This window comes from Capra hircus, chromosome 20 (genome assembly GCF_001704415.2).
Source record: "Capra hircus breed San Clemente chromosome 20, ASM170441v1, whole genome shotgun sequence".
NCBI lineage: Eukaryota > Metazoa > Chordata > Mammalia > Artiodactyla > Bovidae > Capra > Capra hircus.
In genome coordinates, this window is record NC_030827.1 from 41,168,453 (window position 1) to 41,192,440 (window position 23,988).

A 23,988-nucleotide genomic window follows, 5' to 3' on the forward strand; every position below is an offset into this window, starting at 1 on the left:
GTACAACACTAAGAGAAAGATCTCAAGAAAACTGTGAACAGTTCATATGGTATGTAACCATCCCTCTCCCTTGTAGTCTACAAATCTAATGAGTTGGTAGAAATGGCAGGAGTGGTTATTTTATTTGTTCTAGTTTTTAAGAAGAAAATAGAGCCTGAATTTATTCAGTATTCAGTTCAATCGCTCAGTCATGTCTGACTCTTTGTGACCCCATGGACTGCAGCACACCGGGCTTCTCTGTCTGTCACCAACTCCCAGAGCTTACTCAAACTCATGTCCATAGACTTGGTGATGCCATTCAACCATCTCATCCTCTGTCGTCCCCTTCTCCTCCGGCCTTTGATTTTTCCCAGCATCAGGGTCTTTTCCAAGGAGTCAGTTCTTCACATCAGGTGGCCAAAGTATTGGAGTTTCAGCTTCAACATTAGTCCTTCCATTGAACACGTAGGACTGGTTTCCTTTAGGATGGACGGGCTGGATCTTCTTGCAGTCCAAGGGACTCTCAAGAGACTTCTCCAACACCACAGTTCAAATGCATCAATTCTTTGGTGCTCAGCTTTCTTTATAGTCCAACTCTTAACATCCATACATGACTCCTGGAAAAACCATAGCTTTGACTAGACGGACCTTTGTTGGCAAAGTAATGTCTCTGCTTTTTAATATGCTGTCTACATTGGTCATAACTTTTCTTCCAAGGAGCAGGGGTCTTTTAATATCATGGCTGCAGTCACCATCTGCAGTGATTTTGGAGCCCAAGAAAGTAAAGTCTGTCACTGTTCCCATTGTTTCCCCATCTATTTGCCATGAAGGGATGGGACCAGATGCCATGATCTTAGTTTCCTGAATGTTGAGTTTTAAGCCAATATTTTCACTCTCTTCTTTCACTTTCATCAAGAGGCTCTTTAGTTCTTTGCTTTCTGCCATAAAGGTGGTGTCATCTCTCCCAGCAATCTTGATTCCATCTTGTGCTTCATCCAGCCCGGCATCTCTCATGATGTACTCTGCATATAAGTTAGATAAGCAGGGTGACAATATACAACCGTGACGTACTCCTTTCCCGATTTGGAACCAGTTTGTTGTTCCATGTCCAGTTCTAACTGTTTCTTGACCTGCATACAGATTTCTCACAGATCAGGTGGTCTGGTATTCCCATGTCTTTAAGAATTTTCCACAGTTTGTTGTAATCCACACAGTCACAGGCTTTAGCGTAGTCGACAAACCAGAAGTAGATGTTTTTCTGGAACTCTTGCTTTTTCAGTGATCCAGCAGATGTTGGCAATTTGATCTCTGGTTCCTCTGCCTTCTCTAAATCCAGCTTGAACATCTGGAAGTTCACAGTTCACGTAGTGTTGAAGCCTGGCTTGGGGAATTTTGAGCGTTACCTTTCTAGCACGTGAGATGAGTACAGTTGTGCGGTAGTTTGAACGTTCTTTGGCATTGCCTTTCTTTGGGATTGGAATGAAAACTGACCTTTTCCAGTCCTATGGCCACTGTTGAGTTTTCCAGATTTGCTGGCATATTGAGTGCAGCACTTTCACAGCATCATCTTTTAGGATTTGAAATAGCTCAGCTGGAATTCCATCACCTCCACTAGCTTTGTTCTTAGTGATGCTTCCTAAGGCCCACTTGACTTCAAACTCCAGCATGTCTGGCTCTAGGTGAGTGATCCCGCCATCGTGGTTATTTGGGTCATGAAGAATTTTTTTTTGTATAGTTCTTCTTGCCACAGAATATATTCTATATTCTTCTTCATATCTTCTACTTCTGATAGGTCTGTAACATTTCTGTCCTTTATTGTGCCCATTTTGCATGAAATTTCTCTTGGTGTCTCCAGTTTTCTTGAAGAGATCTCTAGTCTTTCCCATTCTATTGTTTCCCTCTATGTCTTTGCATTGATCACCAAGGAAGGCTTTCTTCTGTCTCCTTGCTATTTTTTGGAACTCTGCATTCAAAGGGATAGATCTTTCCTTTTCTCCTTTGCCTTTAGCTTCTCTTCTTTCCTCAGCTATTTGTAAGACTTCCTTAGACAACAGTTTTGCTTTTTTGCATTTCTTTTTCTTGCGGATGGTCTTGATCCCTGCTTCCTGTACAATATCCCGAGCTTCTGTCCATAGTTCTTCGGGCACTCTGCTTATCAGATCTAATCCCTTGAATCTATTTGTCCCTTCCACTGTATAAGTGTAAGGGATTTAATTTAGGTCAAACCTGAATGGTCTAGTAGGGAACTACTTCCTTCAATTTAAGTCTTGTTGGCAACAAGGAGTTCATGATCTGAGCCACAGTCAGCTCCTGCTCTTTTTTTGGTGACTCTTAAGAGCTTCTCCATCTTTGGCTGAAAAGAATATAATCAGTCTGATTTCTGTATTGACCATCTGGTGATGTCCATGTTTAGAGTCTTCTCTTGTGTTGTTGGAGGGTGTTTGCTGTGACTGGTGCGTTCTGTTGGCAACTCCATTAGACTTTGACCTGCTTTGTTTTGTACTCCAAGGCCAAATTTGTCTGTTATTCCAGGTATCTCTTGACTTCCTACTTTTGCATTTCAGTCCCCTATAATGAAAAGGACATCTTTTTGGGGTGTGTGTTCTAGAAGGTCTTGTAGGTCTTCTTAGAACCATTCAACTTCAGTTTCTTCAGCATTACTGGTCGGGGCATAGACTTGGATTACTGTGATATTGAATGGTTTGCCTTGGGAACAAACAGATATCATTCTGTCATTTTTGAGATTACAGCCAAGTACTGCATTTCAGACTCTTTCGTTGACTATGATGGCTACTCCATTTCTTCTAAGGGATTCTTGCCCACAGTGGTAGATATAATGGTCATCTGAGTTAAATTCACCCATTCCAGTCCATTTTAGTTCGCTGATTCCTAAGATGTTGATGTTCACTCTTGCCATCTCCTGTTTGACCACTTCCAATTTGCCTTGATTCATGGACCTAACATTCCAGCTTCCTATGCAGTATTGCTCTTTACAGCATCAGACTTGACTTACATCACCAGTCACATCCACACCTGGGATATTTAATCCAGATATTTAACCATCTTTCTCCCTTGTAGTGTACAAATCTAATGAGTTGGTAGAAATTGTAGGATTCGTTATTTTATTGGTTCTGGTTTTTAAGAAGAAAATAGAGCCTGAATTTAAGTTTCTTCCAAAATTCTGCAGTGATGCAGTTATTCTTTTAATATCATTGTAAAGGTAATAGAGCATGACGTAGCAAGTTTAAGGAATATCTAAAGGTTGTATGTCTTTTTTCATCATTCTTAACATTATAAAATATTAAATATAAAGAAGATAAATTTGACAGAAGTTTTGTAGACATAGAAAATCCTATAATTTGACCTAGAAGAGTCCAACAATGTTGAACATTAAATTTGGGCTAATGGAAAGGTTGTGTTTTGTGTGCCAAAAGAAGGAAAAAAATGTTTTATCAGTTGCTTTACTGTGTTATCCAAAGTTGAAACAGATACACTCAACAGAGTAAAAAACACACATTTAATAATACAAGTGACAGAAGTTACCTACATTTTCTTGAGATTATTTTTCCCCTCATGGCCTTTCAAGGTCAGAAAATTAAACATTCTGCATCTGTCCTATGGTGGTTCCTCTAGAAATTTCACATTTTTAATTTAAAGTTAATTACTTCCCCGGTGGCTCAGACGGTGAAGCGTCTGCCTACACTGCAGGAGACCCAGGTTCAATTCCTGGGTCAGGAAGATCTCCTAGAGAAGAGAATGGCAACCCACTCCAGTATTCTTGCCCCCCACCCACCACAAAAAAAAAGGGGGCTCAAAGAAATATTACTGGAGAAGGCAATGGCACCCCATTCCAGTACTCTTGCCTGGAGAATCCCATGGACGGAGGAGCCTAGTAGGCTACAGTCCACGGGCTCGCAGAGTCGGGCACAACTAAGTGATTTTACTTCACTTCAAAGGTGATCATTACCTTTATCTGTTTAGGAAGGTACCTTTACATTACCTTCCTAAACAGAACAAGGACTTAAAATGCTTTAACTTTGATGAGTTGTGCTGATTTTGTGCTTTTGTTGTTTTTAGATTTTCTAAACCCTGTGACAGTTGTTGGACAAAATTGTCTTATATAGCCAGCAATTATTTAAATTTGCCTTCAAATTTACCTTTTTTTTTTCAACTTGACGTTCATTCATCCTGAGATCATTTTCTTTCTTCCTAAAGTATATCTTTGAGAATGTCCTTTAATATGGGTTTACTAAGAACAGATTTTGTTGTTTTTTTTTTTTTTAATCTCAAAGTATTTTCATTTCTCCCTTCTTATTCTTGAGAAGTCATCACTTAGTCTCTAGGGAATTTTCTTCCTCAGACTAGTTGTGCTTTTCACTCTTTGGTGTTTACAGTTTCACTCAGATGGATTTTGGTGAGAATTCCTTATTTAATCTTACTTTGGAGTAGTTGGGACTCCTGGATATGAGGATTGTTATATCAGACATTCTATTTAGATGTCCTCTCTCCCATTCTTTTTCTTCATTTGTAGCTCCAGTGAATTGCAAGTTAACATTTTTTATTCTTTCCTTCTGGTCTTTTAACCTCTTTAATATCTTTCATCTCTTTGTGTGCATTCTGGGTAAGTTTTGTAGATTTTTTTTTTTTTTTTTGCCAGCTATGTCTAATCAGTTATGTGATGCCTTTCTAAGATTCTAATTTTTATGTACTGTATTTCATTTCTGGAAATTGTTTCCATTCATCTAATTGTTTTTGATTGACCTCTTGGTCTTGGTTTTGACTATCTCTTTAGTGTGCTTATTTTCTGTTTTGTATCCAATAATTCTAATAATTGTCGTTTTCTCAGTTTTTAAATAATTTTACAAGCTCTTGCTCATAGTATCTTATTTCCTTATAGGTTTCATTTTTGATTGAGATCTCTTTCTTGCAGGATTGTAGCATTAGAGAGAAATCTGGATTCTGTGGCACCTGGAAGCATTGTCAGCACAGAGATACTTGGTTTGGTGTTTTTCCTGGTCAGATAATGTGAATTCCAGAGCCCAAGCTAGGAGAGTGCTCACTTGTTAAGAATTATCAAAGAAGAGCCTTCTCTCCTTTACCTAGAGCCAAGGCTCAGACAATAAAGTTTCCATATAGTTGTGCCTTAAAGGGGGAAGTGGGCTTTTTCCTAATTCACTTTCTGTTAGTTTCTTGTGGAGGTTCCACAGTTCTGAGCCGTTACTTCCCAATGCCTTTGATGTCTCTGTTAACACAGAAATTGGTATGTATAGCAGTTAACCAGGAGGAGATTTGGAGCCCTAGGTTTAGGCAACAGACCTCTGGCCACTCGTGCACTCTTCATTTTAACGGACAACAAATACTGTTTCTCTGTCATAAGATGGAAGCATTTTGCTTAAAGAGGTTATAAGTAAAGAGCACAAAAATGAATGATGAATACCATCACAGACCTTAAGTTAATGTTCTGTTTTATAATAAAATGGTGATTCTCAAACTTTCAGGTTCTGGGACCCTTCTAAGGTATTTATAAAATTGTTTTTATTATTGACTATGCCAAAGCCTTTGACTGTGTGAATCACAATAAACTGTGGAAAATTCTGAAAGAGATGGGAATACCAGACCACCTGACCTGCCTCTTGAGAAATCTGTATGCAGGTCAGGAAGCAACAGTTAGAACTGGACATGGAACAACAGACTGGTTCCAAATAGGAAAAGGAGTACGTCAAGGCTGTATATTGTCACCCTGCTTATTTAACTTCTATGCAGAGTACATCATGAGAAACGCTGGACTGGAAGAAACACAAGCTGGAATCAAGATTGCCGGGAGAATATCAATAACCTCAGATATGCAGATGACACCACCCTTATGGCAGAAAGTGAAGAGGAACTAAAAAGCCTCTTGATGAAAGTGAAAGAGGAGAGTGAAAAAGTTGGCTTAAAGTTCAACATTCAGAAAACGAAGATCATGGCATCCGGTCCCATCACTTCATGGGAAATAGATGGGGAAACAGTGGAAACAGTGTCAGACTTTATTTTTGGGGGCTCCAAAATCACTGCAGATGGTGACTGCAGCCATGAAATTAAAAGACGCTTACTCCTTGGAAGAAAAGTTATGACCAACCTAGATAGCATATTCAAAAGCAGAGACATTACTTTGCTGACTAAGGTCCATCTAGTCAAGGCTATGGTTTTTCCAGTGGTCATGTATGGATGTGAGAGTTGGACTGTGAAGAAGGCTGAGTGCCGAAGAATTGATGCGTTTGAAGTGTGGTGTTGGAGAAGACTCTTGAGAGTCCCTTGGACTGCAAGGAGATCCAACCAGTCCATTCTGAAGGAGATCAGCCCTGGGATTTCTTTGGAAAGAATGATGCTAAAGCTGAAACTCCAGTACTTTGGCCACCTCATGCGAAGAGTTGACTCACTGGAAAAGACTTTGATGCTGGGAGGGATTGGGGGCAGGAGGAGAAGGGGATGACAGAGGATGAGATGGCTGGATGGCATCACTGATTCGATGGACGTGAGTCTTGAGTGAACTCCGGGAGTTGGTGATGGACAGGGAGGCCTGGCGTGCTGCGATTCATGGGGTCGCAAAGAGTCGGACACGACTGAGAGACTGAACTGAACTGAACTGAAAGCCACTACATGCTAACCAAGAATATCTTTATGAAAAGTAGCTATTCCAACCACGAAAAAAGTAGTGAGATGAGAAGCATTGTTTTTCATTTTTGCAAATCTTTTTAATATCTCCTTGGATATAAAGATAAGATGGTTGGATTCCCATGTCTGCTTTTGCATTTAGTCTGTTCCAATAAGTTGTTTGGATTAAAATATATGAAGGCAATTTGTAATTGATAAAAGAGAACCAACCTTGTGGACCCTGTGTAATAATCTTAGAGACCCTTAGCTGTCCTTGGATCACGTTTTGAGAAGTGAGATGTAGGAAAGTTTTCCCTGTTACTAGATGCCATTTTTGTGGACAAGCCATTTGTACACATAACTTATTGTGATTTCAGTAGTGTAATATAAAGCCAGGTCATATTAATGGAATTTGAAAGATGGGCCCAGAGTTGGGTATAGATTCAGGTTGAGGCCAGAAATGTAGGTGTAGAGTTGTATTGGAATAACTATAAGGGAGTATTTAAATTTAGGGCTGATTTGTTAGTCATTAAAGTTGCCTGTCTTAGAATTCTGTTCTAATATCTTACGCTTCCCTTTTCCCAGAATAATGCATTAACCAGTTAAAAATAGATAGAAGGACTTAATGATAACAAGTCCCTTATTTTCCTCCTCCCTGCCTCCTAATTCCACTTCCTAGGGACCCTCACCTTTAATACATCTTGGTTTTATTTCTAACTTCCATATCACTAAATAGTATGCTGCATTTTTATATCTTAATTTATCAACTATACATTAATTTGACTTCTTACAATCGTGGTGAGGAGTTCATATATACTTCTCATGCTTCTCATGTTTCTCCTCCCAAATCCAGTAATATGGCTGTCTCTCTTCAACAGTACTGTCAGTTCTGTTGTGGTTCCATCACAAGTTGATAGTATCTTGGTACTATTAAGAATCTTTTAATTCTTCTGCTTCACTCTCCCTCTTTCTCCACTCCATCCCGCTACTCAGCAGTAGTTTTCCTTGTGATAGCATTTACATTGTGTTCTGTAATAGTTTATCTTCAGTGATTTAGGTTTATTCTAAAACTTGAAAGCAAAACCATTTCATTTTTATGACTATAAATAGTATATACTATGGTGCCAAGTACTGATCTATGATTAGAATTCCTAGTGTATTCCATTTTATAACCCTGTGTCACTTAATAATCTTTCTAGGCTCAAGTTCAAATGGGTTTTCCTGTTTTTACACTCTACTAGTTGCTCAGCTGTGATCATGATTTTTCTTGACCAGTTTCATATTTCCTGAAGTCTTTCATTAACCTGTCTTTCACCCAAGTCTTCTTGGTGCCTTGATTATATCATGAGATTTCCCCAGGCTCCTGATCTGCTGTCTATTGTCCAGTCATCTGTTTTCCTGAACGTCTTTCTCCTGGAGGTTTCTGTCCTTCCTTTGATTGCGGTCTCATCTGGGCCTTTGTATTACTGCTGACCTGGGCTTTTATCACTCTGCTAGTTTGAATCCACTGTTTGTGGAATTCCATGGTATTTTTCTTGTTTTATTTTTTGGTGAAGTACATTTTCATGTAGCTTCCTAAGAAAAGGCATATAGGAGGTAAACTTCAGACCTTAAATGTCAGAATCTATATTCTGTGTTAATAGTTTAGCTGGGTGCAGAATTCCACATTGATAACCATTTTCCCTTGAATTTTCAAGACATTACCATATTGTCTTCCAGCCACTAGTGTTAAAAATAAGTCTGATTTTCATTTAGTTGTGTGTAGGTAACCTGTTTTGTTTGTGTCTGGAGAGTTAAAGGATTTTTTTTCTCTTTGTCTTGAGGTGTTATGAAAAGCTAAATGTCAGCGTTGTCCTTTCTTTCTGTTCTGCACTCTGTAGACCTCTGAATTTGAAAACACATTCCTCCCTTCAAGAGTGGGAAAATTTTATTTCTTAATTTCTTCCATCTGCTTTTTTTCTTTTCTCTAGAATTCTTTCTTGTTAGAATTTAAGACCTGCTATATTTATCCTTTCTCTTTAATCATTTTCTTTATCTTGTTAATGTCCTTCACTTTTATCTTCTAACAAGTGTAAAGTTCTTATTTTATAGATACAAATTGGAGATTTTGGAAATTCTTACCTGTTGCTTTGAGTTATCCATTTCCCATGGAATCATTCTTGTTTCTTTTTCAGTTTGTAGTAATATCTGGTCATTTTGGCTGGCTGTTTATTTTGATAAGGCTTCTGACTGTCTTCACTTTCATCTTTGTTGGTTTTCAGTTGCTAAGACGTTTCTGATTCTTTGTGACCCCATGGACTGCAGCACACCAGGCCTTCACTATCTCCAGGAGTTTACTCAGACTCATGTCCATTGAGTTGATGATGCCATCCAACCATCTCCTCCTCTGTCATCCCCTTTTCCTTCTGCCGTCAACCTTACCCAGCATCAGGGTCTTTTCCAGTGAGTTGGCTCTTCGCATCAGGTGGCCAAAGTATTAGAGCTTCAGCAGCATCAGTCCTTCCAATGAATATTCAGAGGTGATTTCCTTTAGGATTGACTGGTTCAAGTAACTTTTGCTGTTCAAGTAACTCGTTGTCTTCTCCAGCACCACAATTTGAAAGCATAATTTTTTGTCACTTAGCCTTCTTTATGGTCCAACTCTCACATTTGTACATGACTACTGGAAAGATCATAGCTTTGACTATATGGACCTTTGTCAGTAAAGTGATGCCTTTGCTTTTTATTTTTTATTTATTTTTTTTTTTAAAGGAGAAAATCAGAGTTTAATAATATGTAAAAATGGGAGAGTACCAGAAGAACTGAGTAAGTTCCCCAAATGGCCAAAGCCCTCTTCTTTTTTTTTTTTTTTATTTTAATTTTTTATTTTTTTTTAAATTTTAAAATCTTTAATTCTTACATGCGTTCTCAAACATGAACCCCCCTCCCACCTCCCTCCCCACAACATCTCTCTGGGTCATCCCCATGCACCAGCCCCAAGCAAGCTGCACCCTATGTCAGACATGGACTGGCGATTCAATTCTTACATGACAGTATACATGTTATAATTCCCATTCTCCCAAATCATCCCACCCTCTCCCTCTCCCTCTGAGTCCAAAAGTCTGGTATACACATCTGTGTCTTTTTTCCTGTCTTGCATACAGGGTCGTCATTGCCATCTTCCTAAATTCCATATATATGTGTTAGTATACTGTATTGGTGTTTTTCTTTCTGGCTTACTTCACTCTGTATAATTGGCTCCAGTTTCACCCATCTCATCAGAACTGATTCAAATGAATTCTTTTTAACGGCTGAGTAATACTCCATTGTGTATATGTACCACAGCTTTCTTATCCATTCATCTGCTGATGGACATCTAGGTTGTTTCCATGTCCTGGCTATTGTAAACAGTGCTGCGATGAACATTGGGGTACATGTGTCTCTTTCAATTCTGGTTTCCTTGGTGTGTATGCCCAGAAGTGGGATTGCTGGATCATAAGGTAGTTCTATTTGCAATTTTTTAAGGAATCTCCACACTGTTCTCCATAGTGGCTGTACTAGTTTGCATTCCCACCAACAGTGTAGGAGGGTTCCCTTTTCTCCACACCCTCTCCAGCATTTATTGCTTGCAGATTTTTGGATCGCAGCCATTCTGACTGGTGTGAAGTGGTACCTCATTGTGGTTTTGATTTGCATTTCTCTAATAATGAGTGATGTTGAACATCTTTTCATGTGTTTGTTAGCCATCCGTATGTCTTCTTTGGAGAAATGTCTATTTAGTTCTTTGGCCCATTTTTTGATTGGGTCGTTTATTATTCTGGAATTGAGCTGCAGAAGTTGCTTGTATATTTTTGAGATTAGTTGTTTGTCAGTTGTTTCAGTTGCTATTATTTTCTCCCATTCAGAAGGCTGTCTTTTCACCTTGCTTATATTTTCCTTTGTTGTGCAGAAGCTTTTAATTTTAATTAGATCCCATTTGTTTATTTTTGCTTTTATTTCCAGAATTCTGGGAGGTGGATCATAGAGGATCCTGCTGTGATTTATGTCTGAGAGTGTTTTGCCTATGTTCTCCTCTAGGAGTTTTATAGTTTCTGATCTTACATTTAGATCTTTAATCCATTTTGAGTTTATTTTTGTGTACGGTGATAGAAAGTGATCTAGTTTCATTCTTTTACAAGTGGTTGACCAGTTTTCCCAGCACCACTTGTTAAAGAGATTGTCTTTACTCCATTGTATATTCTTGCCTCCTTTGTCAAAGATAAGGTGTCCATATGTGTGTGGATTTATCTCTGGGCTTTCTATTTTGTTCCATTGATCTATATGTCTGTCTTTGTGCCAGTACCATACTGTCTTGATGACTGTGGCTTTGTAGTAGAGCCTGAAGTCAGGCAAGTTGATTCCTCCAGTTCCATTCTTCTTTCTCAAGATTGCTTTGGCTATTCGAGGTTTTTTGAAGTTTTGGCCACAGCAATCAGAGCAGAAAAAGAAATCAAAGGAATCCAAATTGGAAAAGAAGAAGTAAAACTCTCACTGTTTGCAGATGACATGATCCTCTACATGGAAAACCCTAAAGACTCCACCAGAAAATTACTAGAGCTAATCAATGAATATAGTAAAGTTGCAGGATATAAAATCAACACACAGAAATCCCTTGCATTCCTATACACGAATAATGAGAAAGTAGAAAAAGAAATTAAGGAAACAATTCCATTCACCATTGCAACGAAAAGAATAAAATACTTAGGAATATATCTACCTAAAGAAACTAAAGACCTATATATAGAAAACTATAAAACACTGATGAAAGAAATCAAAGAGGACACTAATAGATGGAGAAATATACCATGTTCATGGATCGGAAGAATCAATATAGTGAAAATGAGTATACTACCCAAAGCAATTTGCAAATTCAATGCAATCCCTATCAAGCTACCAGCCACATTTTTCACAGAACTAGAACAAATAATTTCAAGATTTGTATGGAAATACAAAAAACCTTTGCTTTTTAATATGCTGTCTAGGTTTGTCATAGCTTTCCTTCCAAGGGCAAGCATCTTAATTTCATTGCTACAGTCACAATCCAGAATGATTTTGGAGCCCAAGAAAATAAAATCTGCCATTGTTTCCACTTTTTCTCCATCTATTTGCTATGAAGTGTTAGGACCAGATACCATGATCTTAGTTTTCTGAATGATGAGTTTTAAGCCAGCTTTTCACTCTCCTTTTTCACCTTCATCAATCAAGAGGCTATTTAGTTACTCTTTGCTTTCTGCCATTAGGGCAGTATGGGCTGGGTTTCTGATGTAGTTGCTGTTTCTCCCAGCAGTCTTCTTGATTCCAGCTTCTACTTCATTGAGCCCAGCATTTTGCATGATGTACTCTGCATAGAAGTTAAATAAGCAGGGTAACAGTATACAAACTTGATGTACTCCTTTCCCAATTTTGAACCAGTCCATGTTCCATGTCTGGTTCTAACTGTTGCTTCCTAGTCTGCAGACAGGTTTCTTGGGAGACAGGTAATGTGGTCTAGTATTCCCAGCTCTTTAAGAATTTACCACAGTTCATTGTGATCCACACAGTCAAAGGCTTTAGCATAGTCAATGAAGCAGAAGTAGATACTTTTCTGAAATTCTCTTGCTTTCCCTATGATTCAGCGAATGTTGGCAATTTGATCTCTGGTTTCTCTGCCCTTTCTCAATCCAGCTTATACATCTGCAAGTTCTTGGTTCACATGCTATTGAAGTCTAGCTTGAAGAATTTTGAGCATTACCTTGCATGTGAAATGAGTGCAGTTGTGTGGTAGGTAGTTTGAACATCTTTAGCTTCAGTTCTTAAGCTGAAGGTAAACAGTTCAGGAATATGAAACATTTTTTTACTCTTTAATATCAATAATATCCTAAATGCTCCCCCCCCAAGAGAAATACCATTCCTATTTTATGTCTGATTATTTCTTAAGCTTTCTTACCCATGTTGATTTCCTATGTTTCATAATTTGCTTTTTTTAGTTTGTTGCACTTTAAAACTGACTGAAACTGATTAGATTTATTCACAAAGGATATTATCATCTAAATAAAAGCTTCTGCTCTCCTGGTTGTTTAGTAAATGAAAATCTCATTTCACAAATTATTTCTGTGGCACAGGATGTGGGTTTTTATTTTATGTCCTGGTTTATTTAAGATTGGTGGGGGGGAGCACATGACTTGTGGGATTTTAGTTCCCAAGCAGGGATTGAACTGGGGCCATTGGCAGTGAGAGTTCAAAGTCCTAACCACTGGACTGCCAGGGAGTTCCCTATTTAAGAAACAACTTAAGGACAGTTGTGCGTGTGTGCTCAGTTGCGTCTGACTTTTTGCGACCTCATGGACTGTAGCCCACCAGGCTCCTCTGTCCTTGGGATTTGCCAGGCAAGAATATTGGAGTGGTTTGCCATTTTCTTCTCCATAAAGATGGTTAAGTCTTAAATTTTATATAGAGGTATAACTTACCTTTTATTCTAACACTCGAGACTAGGCAAAAACCTTGATTTGAACTGTTTCAACTTAAGACTAATTTTACATAAACTAATTTGAACTTGACCTGAATTCTTAAAAATTAATTGTTTAGAGTTAGCTGCTTGATATTTAATTGCATTAGTATAGTCCAGTGTGGTCATCTGTGTCATGTAAAAGACTGTTTTTCTAAAGGTATTTGAAATTGAAAGAGAATTTCCCAGATGGATCTAAGATAACACATCAGAGAATCCTTATTCTTAACTGCTGTCAGCTGCCCTAGCCCTTGACTCCCTGGGAACTGAGAGTGGATCATCATCCTTCATGATGCTTTGTTGGAGGCTGTGGTTCCAGTCCAGATGATGGTTAGGGACCTGGTTGTAGAGAGCAAGTTAGATTAGTTAAGGATGTAAATATATGGTAATTGCTAAATGCACTGGCATCTTTTTTATATGGCTGCTGGGAAGGGTGACTATAAACTTTATTGTTCACATTGAGACATAGTTGAGTGAGAATACTATTAATAAATATGTGGGGCAATAGGCATAAACCAGAGCACAAGGTCATCCATCCCCAAGTTGTGTGGACTTCTAAAGATCAGAGGCAGTATGCATCAAATTGCCTGCCTAGCATACTTGATATTTCTATTCTACTCCAACTTTTGCTTTTTGTCCTATAGGACACATTTTGGGGAGCATAAAATGTGAACAGATGCTCGATGAAGAGCAGTGGGATGAATGGAAACAGTATAGGATTTCAAGACTCTCTGGATTTTTATGTATCCGTATAGCCTGTATGTGCGAAATCTTACCAGTAAATGTTAATTACAAGTTCCACAGAACTGGTGCATTTATATTTTAAACATGATTCTCTTTCTCGGTTCTAGGAATTTTGAAGAACTATACGTAACTGGAATTTTTCTTAACAATGTGGAATTATCCATAGAAAATATCAATGCCCATCTAATTTCCCACTATTGCAGTTTAAACTTCCTTTTTCCTGTCTTATAATTGGCATATATGTAGAAAATGTTAGCTAATTTTTAGTGTCAAAATGTGGAAAACCTCATCCAAATAGAAATTATAAGAGTTTCTTTGGACTCTGTTCTAAGTTTTTGTTTTTTTTTCTTTTTCATATTGGGCTGAAATCTGCCACCCTTCCATCCATTGGTTCTAGTTCTGTTCTCTGGAGCAGCATGGAGTAAGTCTCTTCTATTAGAAGGCAGCTATCATATCTTCCAAGGTCACCTTTTCTAGACTGAATGTCCCCAGGTCCTCTACTTTTTATGTAAAATAATACCCATACTTATAAACTTCATACTGATTCCTTTTGAATACATTCTAATTGTCAGTGTCTTCCATAATACAGTTAAAATATGATGGCCCCAGATTTTAATTCTATGCCATATTTTTTTGGTATTGTGCATACCAGTGAAGAATATCCTGTACTGTAACCCATGAATCAGGCACACTAGTTTATTAGTGCAGCTTCAGCTATGTCAGGTATTTTTTTTCCTTAGCAGTACTTAACTTTTGAGTCGTATTAAAACGTATGGTCAACTAAAACCTGTCAGGTAAATAACTGTTGGGGCTATCCTTTTTTTTAAGAAGGCATTTCTGCCTTGGTAATAGAGCTTTAGCAGGTGTGATTGTGAATGTATTACTTAACAGAGAACCTAAAACAAGAAAAACGTTTTTATATGCTAGCATCTGTGGGCCTTGTTTTATGTGACATAGGCTCTCAAATTAAAAATTAAAGTAAATGTTACTTTAAGAACTTTACCTGAAGATTGATTTGATTCAGAGTTTTGGAAAATGGTTTTGTCTCTTTGAGGTCTAAATGGTTATGATTGCAAAACATCTGACTTAGGTCTCCTTTTGCAGCATGCGCTACATTTTTAAGAGAGAAAGAAATGTGTATAATGATTGCTGCCTGTAACCTGGAAAATGTATCTAATATAATAGATGCTGCATTGTAAAATCTGTACTCTAGAGGATTTCTCAACCTCAGCACTGTTGGCATTCTTTGGATAATTCTTTGTTGTGTATAGCTGTCCTTTATAGGATATATAACAGCATCACTGACCTCTACCCACTAAATATGAGTAGCACACATTACCACCTTCTCCTCTGCAGTTTGATCATCAAAAATATCTCCAGACATGACCAGGTATCTATAGGAGGGCATAGTCTCCCCTAGTTGAGAACCACTGCCTTAGAGCAGCAGAAGTATTTCTTAAGTCATGTCGGTAACAATTTCTACCTTAAATGTTTTCCTTAATTGGAGCTAGAATACATTATTTTAAAACTATAGAACATAATAAAGAACTTTACATACAGCAGATACTTTTTTAAGCTCCTAATTTGATCAGTTTTTCTTCCTAATACTGCTTCTTATCTCAGTTTGTCCTCCCTGCTTTGTGATAATGATCTTTTGATCTGAAACAATGTGTGACTGTCTTAATTTATTCAGATTAAGGGATGAAAATTATGCAACAGTAACAAATAGGGTATTTGGTTAGGTGGTTTACTAAGTTCATACTTGTTCTTTTGTAGTCAATGATTAAATTACTGGGAAATGTGCTTTTAAGTTGATTGAATTTCTAGATTTTAAAAATTAAATTGTATTTTGTTTATTCTTCTACTCCACAATATAGCCAGCAGCCAGCTTCGGGTGTAGCCTACTCTCATCCAACCACCGTTGCTAGCTACACTGTCCATCAGGCTCCAGTAGCTGCTCACACAGTTACTGCTGCCTATGCACCAGCAGCCGCCACAGTTGCAGTTGCCAGGCCTGCTCCAGTAGCTGTTGCAGCTGCTGCAACAGCTGCTGCTTATGGAGGTTACCCCACTGCACACACAGCGACTGACTATGGTTATACACAGAGGCAACAAGAAGCACCTCCACCACCACCCCCAGCTACTACACAGAACTACCAGGTAAGAAAGCTTCTGCTTTCATTAGCCTTAACATACAGGTTCAGTGGCATCAGTGTTTAATGTAATGTCCAAGCCAATGCTTTTCAAACTTGAGTCTTGCAAAATATATACCTGTAATGATAGAGAAAAGTGAGTGTGTGTTCCTAGGTAATCCAGGGGCATACTCCAGAGATTAAGCTTCCTTGCAGTGAGTTTTATATTATTAATCCCCCAGTCCATTTCACTTCACTCTATATATATGTTTGCTTTAATTAAAAAAAAATTACTGGCTAAATATTTTAATTTAACAAGGGTTTTGAGGAAAATTAAGACATATAAGGTCTTCTGCCCCTTGTTGGTACTGTGGCATTATTTATCCACTTGGGGCACCCCTATGTCTGTTTTGAGAACCATGAGCTTCAGCTGTGTGGGACAAACAGATTACATAGTGTTAGGACTTCCCTGTCAGTCTAGTGGTTACCTGGCACTTCCACTGCAGGGAGCTTGGGTTTAGCCTCTGGTGTGGAACCCACATGCTGGAATGCCAGTAAACAAAGCAAATTACATGATGTCCTCCTGAAACACTGTGGAAATTCTATTGCCTATGTGTACTTCTTCCCCTTGAGATACTGTTTCTTTATAACAGAAATTGATCCTGCCCTTAAGTCATCTAATTGCTTCTTGTTAGGTTTATGGGAACATAAAGCTCTTAATTCTCTTTATAAAAATATGGTCTCTTTATGTCTCATATGGCACTAAATTACTACTTGCTTAATTAATAAATTTGGTGCTAATTCTTTTAACCCATTTTTTGTTTGTTTACTTTTAAGATCTAGTTTTTAAACTTTGGGGCTTCTGATTTTTTAATATTCTTTCTAAAATAAAGGGATTTATTTTGTTATCCAAGAAATTGACATATGGATCAGCATTATTAGCATTTGCTATTAATATTTAGCAGGTTTCTAAACTCAGATTTACTTTGACGTGTGATTGTTTTCCTTACGTCCATAGACAGAATATAATAAATTTTATTATTTTTAATAGGGTGTATGAAGCCCATCATTTTCTGGGTCCTGCCTACTTCTTCAGTCTTTCTACCTGTGTGCCTCCCAAGCCCTCCTCACTATATACAGTGCTAGAATTCAACCAGCTCATCTTGATCTTCATTGCTTTTGAGATTTGTAATTAATATTCCTTTCCCTTAGAACCTCTGTTTACCTTCCCTCCACCTGGAAGCTCTTACTCATCATTATGTTAATAAATAGTGGTGAATAAGGATGAACAAAAAGAAAGCTGAAACAGTCACAAAGCTTAGAACATCCAGGTGTTCTTTACTCTGGAATCCATCTTTAAGGCAGATCCACCATTCAGTTTTTAAATAAAATTAATTTTTAGGTAATGTTTATTTTTAAATGTTTTGATGATTTTTTCTACTGTAAAAGTTAAGCATGCTACTTAAAATGATTTGATCTTATTTAATGAAGTCCCAAATGAATCCCCTTTGTATTGAATTTGAATCTTCTGTTTATATTCATACATATTTAGGTTTCTGTTTTCCTTTATTGGATTTTTTTTTTCCTTTATTGGATTTTTAATGTGGCAAAGATGAGGTTTTTTCCTCTGCCACTTCACTGATAGCAAGATTTTCTTTCATTCTCTTTCTTTAGGATTCGTACTCATATGTAAGATCCACAGCTCCTGCTGTAGCTTATGATAGTAAGCAGTACTACCAACAACCAACAGCAACTGCTGCTGCTGTAGCTGCCGCCGCCCAGCCTCAGCCTTCTGTTGCTGAGACCTACTATCAGACAGGTGAGTTTATTAACATACCACCCTTCCATTGTACACTGTTGAAACATATTATTCAAGGTGTTATTTAATGAAGATAGGCTTTTGAATCCATCTAAACTTGTTGTGTTATATTACCTTGAGAGGCAGGTTCTAGCCATGTCCTGTTTTCTGTATAAAAATGCCTTTGAGTCCCAAAGAGAGAAGGCTCTGAAGGCAGTTCATAATCATATCCTTCTCTCTTGGAAGTGTATTTCATGTGTGGTCTTCAGCTTACAGTTCTTTTTCTGCTGAAATAAGCGGTACAAAAGAAGTTGTGGCAGTAACTTCTGGCTGCCTGCTTTTGGCCCAGAAATGCCCAGACATACCTTCCTTTGTAATAAGTGGAGGCCCTGATGGTGGTTTCCATTTTGTGGATCCATATTTTTAATTCATCTTTCTCTGATCTGTAATGACAGTTGGTTTTGTTATCAGCCACTGATAGTACAATATATATTAACGGTTTGAATGCAGAAACTGTTTTGTTTGCAAAGCCTACATATCTGTAGTCTTTAAAAGATGGATTTTTTTTTTTCATAGAAATTTAACTGAGCACCTTTAAGACCAAAGCTCTCTTGAGTTCTGAAAAGTTAGTTCAGTTGCTCAGTGGTGTGCAACTCTTTATGACCCCATGGACTGCAGCATGCCAGGCCTCCCTGTCCATCACCAACTCCCAGAGCCTGCTCAAACTCATGTCCATCTAGTCAGTGATGCCATCCAACCATCTCATCCTCTGTCATCCCCTTCTCCTCCTGCCTTCAATCTTTCCCAGCATCAGGGTCTTTTCCAAGGAGTCATTTCTTCACATCAGGTGGCCAAAGTATTGAAGCTTCAGCATCAGTCCTTCCAATGAGTATTCAGGACTGATTTCCTTTAGTGTTGACTGGTTTGATCTCCTTGCAGTCCAAGGGACTCTCAAGAGACTTCTCCAACACCACAGTTCAAAAGCATCAATTCTTCAGCACTCAGCTTTCTTTATAGTCCAACTCTCACATCCATACAAGATGACTGGAAAAACCATAGCTTTGACTAGATGGACCTTTGCCAGCAAAGTAATGACTCTGCTTTTTAATATGCTATGTTGGTCATAGCTTTTCATCCAAGGAGCGAGCATCTTCTAATTTCATGGGTGCAGTGACCATCTGCAGTGATTTTGGAGCCCAAGAAGATAAAGTCTGTTACTGTTTCCATTTGTTTCCCTATCTATTTGCCCTAAAATGATGGGACTGGATCCCATGATCTTAGTTTTTTTAATGTTGAGTTTTAAGCCAGGTTTTTCACTCTCCTTTTTCACTTTCATCAAGAGACTCTTTTAGTTCTTCACTTTCTGCCATAAGGGTGGTGTCATCCTCATATCTGAGTTTATTTATTTTTCTCCCGGCAGTCTTGATTCCAGCTTCATGCAGCCCATCATTTCACATGACATGCTCTGCATATAAGTTAAATAAACAGAATGACAGTATACAGCCTGAAAAGTAGGCGACTCGTTTCTTTTTGAAGGACCATGAGAGTGTGAGTAGAGCCTTGAATTAGGAAAGAGTAGAATTGGTTTCTAGCCCTGGTGTTACCAGTATCATGGGCAAGTGATTTTTTACCTCATTTCATCTCTTCTCTTATTTGTGAATGGGGTAGTTGACTCAGCTCTTTCTAGGTTAGTTTTAGATCTAGGATTGATTTTATGAGTCCCTTAGAAAGTGGGTTAAAAGTACTTTGAATTATAATGATCCTGACTTTTCTTATAGTCTCCTTTCTAATGATTTGTGGGTACAATGAGCTTTAATAAACTTCTTGATTAATTACCAAGGTTTGATGGATTATGCTGAAGAGTACTGAATTAATCTTGAGTCAGATTACCATGGTATAGTCTAAAATCTGACATGACCATGTGACTTTTTAAAATGATTTAGCTCTTGGACATCAGAGTTTTCTTGTAAAATGTTGTACACATCTGTATGTTATGTGGATCAGAGTTCATACTATGTGTAGACAAAGTTTTATAAACTGTTAAGTGCTGTTTATTTAAAGTACATTTACTTAACTAAGCATAAATGAGTTTGGCCCCTGATATATTTGGGCCTTTCTCAGAAAACTACATTTGTATGCTTTAGTGATCCTTAATGAGGGATTAATTATTAATTTAGTGATGGTAAATCTCATAAGATTCTTAAGGTATTCAAATAAGTGTGTGTGCTCTCAGTCATATCCGACTCTTTGTGACCCCATGGACTGTAGCCCACCCGCCAGGTTCTTCTGTCCATGGAATTTTCCAGGCAAGAATACTGGAGTGGGTTGCCATTGCCTACTGCAGGGGATCTTCCCTACCTAGGGATCAAACTTGAGTCTCCTGCATTAGCAGGCAGATTCTTTAACACTGTACCCCAGGTATACACTGGTTGTAATGTGTTCAAAGACAGCAGAAAGTTCAGGCGAGACATTAATGATAGCCGTGTAAGAACAGCTGCACTCGAGCTATTGACATTTGAAGAATTAAGTAGCTCCTTGTGGGTTGTAATTAGCTTGAAGTTTACTATGGACAAATCAGTAAACTTCTTTTAAATGGTATTTGAACAAGTTCCATATAATCAGGCATTGAAAATTTTACTGTGACTTAAATTATACTTTGAGGCACACTCTGTTTTGTTCCCAGTATTAAGCATAACTCTCAAGTATACTGAGTAGCCCAAATACACGCACACACATTCTTTCCTTAAAACTATTTGTTAATGACATGGTTTAAGTAGTACTGGTATTTCAATTAGTGGCAAATCTTGACAAAATGTCATTTTGGAAATATATAGAAAGCATCTGGGGAAGAATAGTAATTTATATAGATGTTGTACTTTATGAAGTTGGTAATAAGAATTTTACTCCTTTTATCAAGGAGAAATTGCTAGCATAAAATTTCCAGTTAATGATGTTTATGTTTGTTTTTTCTAGGATATTGGTACAGTAACTATACTGGTTCACCTTTCTAATTTTCTTATGTCTCTTTCCCAATTTAGCCCCAAAAGCAGGTTATAGCCAAGGTGCAACTCAGTATACACAAGCCCAGCAAACTCGACAAGTGACAGCCATAAAACCAGCCACACCAAGTCCAGCTACCACTACTTTCTCCATTTATCCTGTATCCTCCACCGTACAGCCAGTAGCAGCTGCAGCTACTGTGGTGCCATCCTATACCCAGAGTGCTACTTATAGTACCACGGCAGTTACTTATTCTGGTAAGACTGATAAAGTGTGTTTAAATGAGTAAACGAATTAAACTCACTAAGAAACTATCTCAGTTTTCTGTGGGATGATTTTACTGGGATTGAATTAATTGATAGGCGTTAATACAAATATTTGTACACAATGTGGCAGATGAACCATACTCTTATGATGTATGGTTTGTTTTTTTTTTAATGCCAGGAAATTTTAGCAGAATGTAAAAATGCCCTCTGGGCTTTTAAAACCTTGGGCCTAGCATTGCAGTCAGAGAAAATAACATCTAGTATTCTACAGGGTCATTTCCTGTCTGACTTTTCCAAATGAATTTGAAAGTTCAAGGCTAACTTCAGGAGGTACCACTGACATATTTACATTGTTTTTCCAGCTCACAAGGAGTTATATCTTCATATTTACTATCAGAAATAAGTAATTTGAAAATATTGGGAGCCTTTATAAACATCCATAGATGATGGTTATATAACACATCTTTTGAAGAACAGAGTAGATTTATTTTCCTTAGTAATCACATATTTTTCCAGGCCAAGAGTAATTACCAAAACCTTGCTGTGCCCACTGTACTTCCTAATTTTCCACTGAGGTACGTTGTAGTATTGGAGTGCTTAAAGTCCCACATGGCTTTTTTGAAGACACTTAGTGATGTACTAATGTATAGTTTGTTGTTGGTTTTGCATTTTACTTATTCCTTAGTATGCTGTCTTGTTCATGGAGGATTTAAGGTGGCATAGGTAATTCCATTTTTCATCTCTTGATGTTTTTTGGTAGTTGAGGTGTTAGAAGTAGCCGCTGAAGACAGCCGTGTGGAAATGAACTGACATAAGGAGATATTATTCTTTGATTTGTTACTCATGATTGAACAGATACAACTTTTCTGCCTTTCTCTGGTTAACTGGTTATAACTGTAAATGGAGTTATTTCAGTGAAATCTATTTGGACACTTAAGGAAAAAAACGCACATCAGCTTTAATAAATAAGGAATGTGATATTATCCTTTCCTATTCCTTGTTTTTCCCTTGCATCTATTCTTCCCTTTTTCTTTCTGCCTCTCTCAGCCTTTGTCTTTCTCAGTTGCTTAAATATACCTTACACAGCATGAAGATAATTATTTATGTTTACTGCTTTCATATGTTGATGTATCATTTTAAAACTCAAAGCTATTGATTTAAAAAGGAGGAAAAATTAAATTACTAGGCATCTATCCCTAGACACTAATTACCATTAACTTTTTAGTGCATGTCTTTCTATACTTTCTTCCATGGGATTATGCATATATAAACATAATGGTTTCTTTATAAAAAGTGAATTTTGTCTTATATGTACTACAATGTAAACTGCTTTCCTTGTTGTGAATGCCCTAAGTATAGAGATACACCATTCCCTGGTTCATGTTTTTTCCCCAATTTTAGAAAATTTTCCTTTTGCAGAAAAGTGAAAAAAAAAAAAAAAAAAGACAACACATGCCCATACAACATTTACGTAGATTCACCAAATATTATTTTGTTACGTTTGCTTAACTTTCCTCTGTTTAAACACATTTTCAAATGATTTAGCAATGTTTCCTTGTTTTCTAAGTTGCCGATGACTTGGTGCCTTGCCTAGAATTCTTCCACTTGTATTTCCTAAAAATAGGAGCATTCTTTTATATAACAAAATGCAGATAAGAAATTGGACATGGATATTATCTAATAAATTTTCTTCAGTTGTCCGCAAATGTCTTTTATGGCTGGACTTTCTCCATAATTGATGTATTTGTACTTTGTCTTAAATTCAGGATCCAGTCAAGGATTATAGGTTGTATTTGGTTATTAGTTTCATTTTCCTTTGTTGTAGAATAATCCCTGGGGCTTCCCTGGTGGCTTAACAGTAAAGAATCCACCTGCAATGCAAGAGACTCGGGTTCAGTCCTTGAGTTGGAAAGATTGCCTGGAGAAGTAAATGGCAACCCACTCCAGTATACATGTCTAGGAAATCCCATGGGCAAAGGAGCCGGGGGTTGCTGCAGTCCACAGGATCATAAGAATTGGACATGACTTAGCGACTAAACCACCACCACCACAGAATAACTTCTATCTTTATATTATCTCTCATGACCTTGATTTTTTAAAAAATATTTATATTATTTATTTACTGTTTGGTTGCATCAGGTCTTAGTTGTGGCATACCGGGCCTTCATTGTGGCAAGCAATATGCTTGCCACAGACTCCAGAGAGTACAGGCTCAGGCTCAGGCTCAGGCTCAGTACAAGCATGGGCTCCGGAGAGTACAGGCTCAGTAGTTGCGGTGTGCAGGCCCTATGGCATGTGAGATCTTAGTTCCAGGAACAGGGATTGAACCGTGTTCTCTGCATTGGAAGGTGTTTTCTTAACCATTGGACCACCAGGAAGATCCCAGCCTTGATGTTTTTGAAGAATTCAGACAAGTTGCCTTGTAGACTATCCCACAATCTGGATTTATCTGATTTTCTTTATATTTAGATTCTGGCAGTTTTTTAGTCAGTAAAACTACCTATGTCAGCATTTCATTTCAGCACATCAGGTGCATGTAATAAAGTGAAAGTCGCTCATTCGTGACCGACCCTTTGCAATCCCATGGACTATACAGTCCATGGAATTCTCCAGGCCAGAATACTGGAGTAGGTATCCTTTCCTTTCTCCAGGGGATCTTCCCAACCCAAGGATGAACCCAGGTCTCCCACATTGCAGGCAGATTCTTTAATAGCTGAGCCACAAGGGAAGCCCAGGAGTACTGGGGTGGGTACCCTATCCCTTCTCCAGTGGAACTTACCAACCCAGGAATCAAACCAGGGTCTCCTGCATTGCTGGTGGATCCTTCACCAACTGAGCTATCAGAGAAGCCAGCCATGTAACAAATAATGTCAGTTTATTCCTTATTAATGGTGTCAAATATAATCACTAATTGAAGTAGTGACTACCAGATCT

The 23,988-nt window shown here is 37.9% G+C and overlaps 1 protein-coding gene across 3 annotated transcripts in view; it reads left to right on the forward strand.

Moving 5' to 3' along the window:
* The window catches only part of ZFR (zinc finger RNA binding protein), an 86,385-nt gene that overhangs the window by 12,621 nt on the left and 49,776 nt on the right, over positions 1-23,988 (forward strand). For 2 of the 3 annotated variants that reach the window (XM_018065619.1, XM_018065621.1), the window contains exons 3-6: positions 14,256-14,279; positions 15,736-16,018; positions 17,665-17,809; positions 20,827-21,045. In XM_018065619.1, coding sequence (XP_017921108.1) covers positions 14,256-14,279; positions 15,736-16,018; positions 17,665-17,809; positions 20,827-21,045 — 671 coding nt within the window. The remainder of the gene's footprint in view (positions 1-14,255; positions 14,280-15,735; positions 16,019-17,664; positions 17,810-20,826; positions 21,046-23,988) is intronic. The other variant, XM_018065620.1, reaches the window with a different exon arrangement.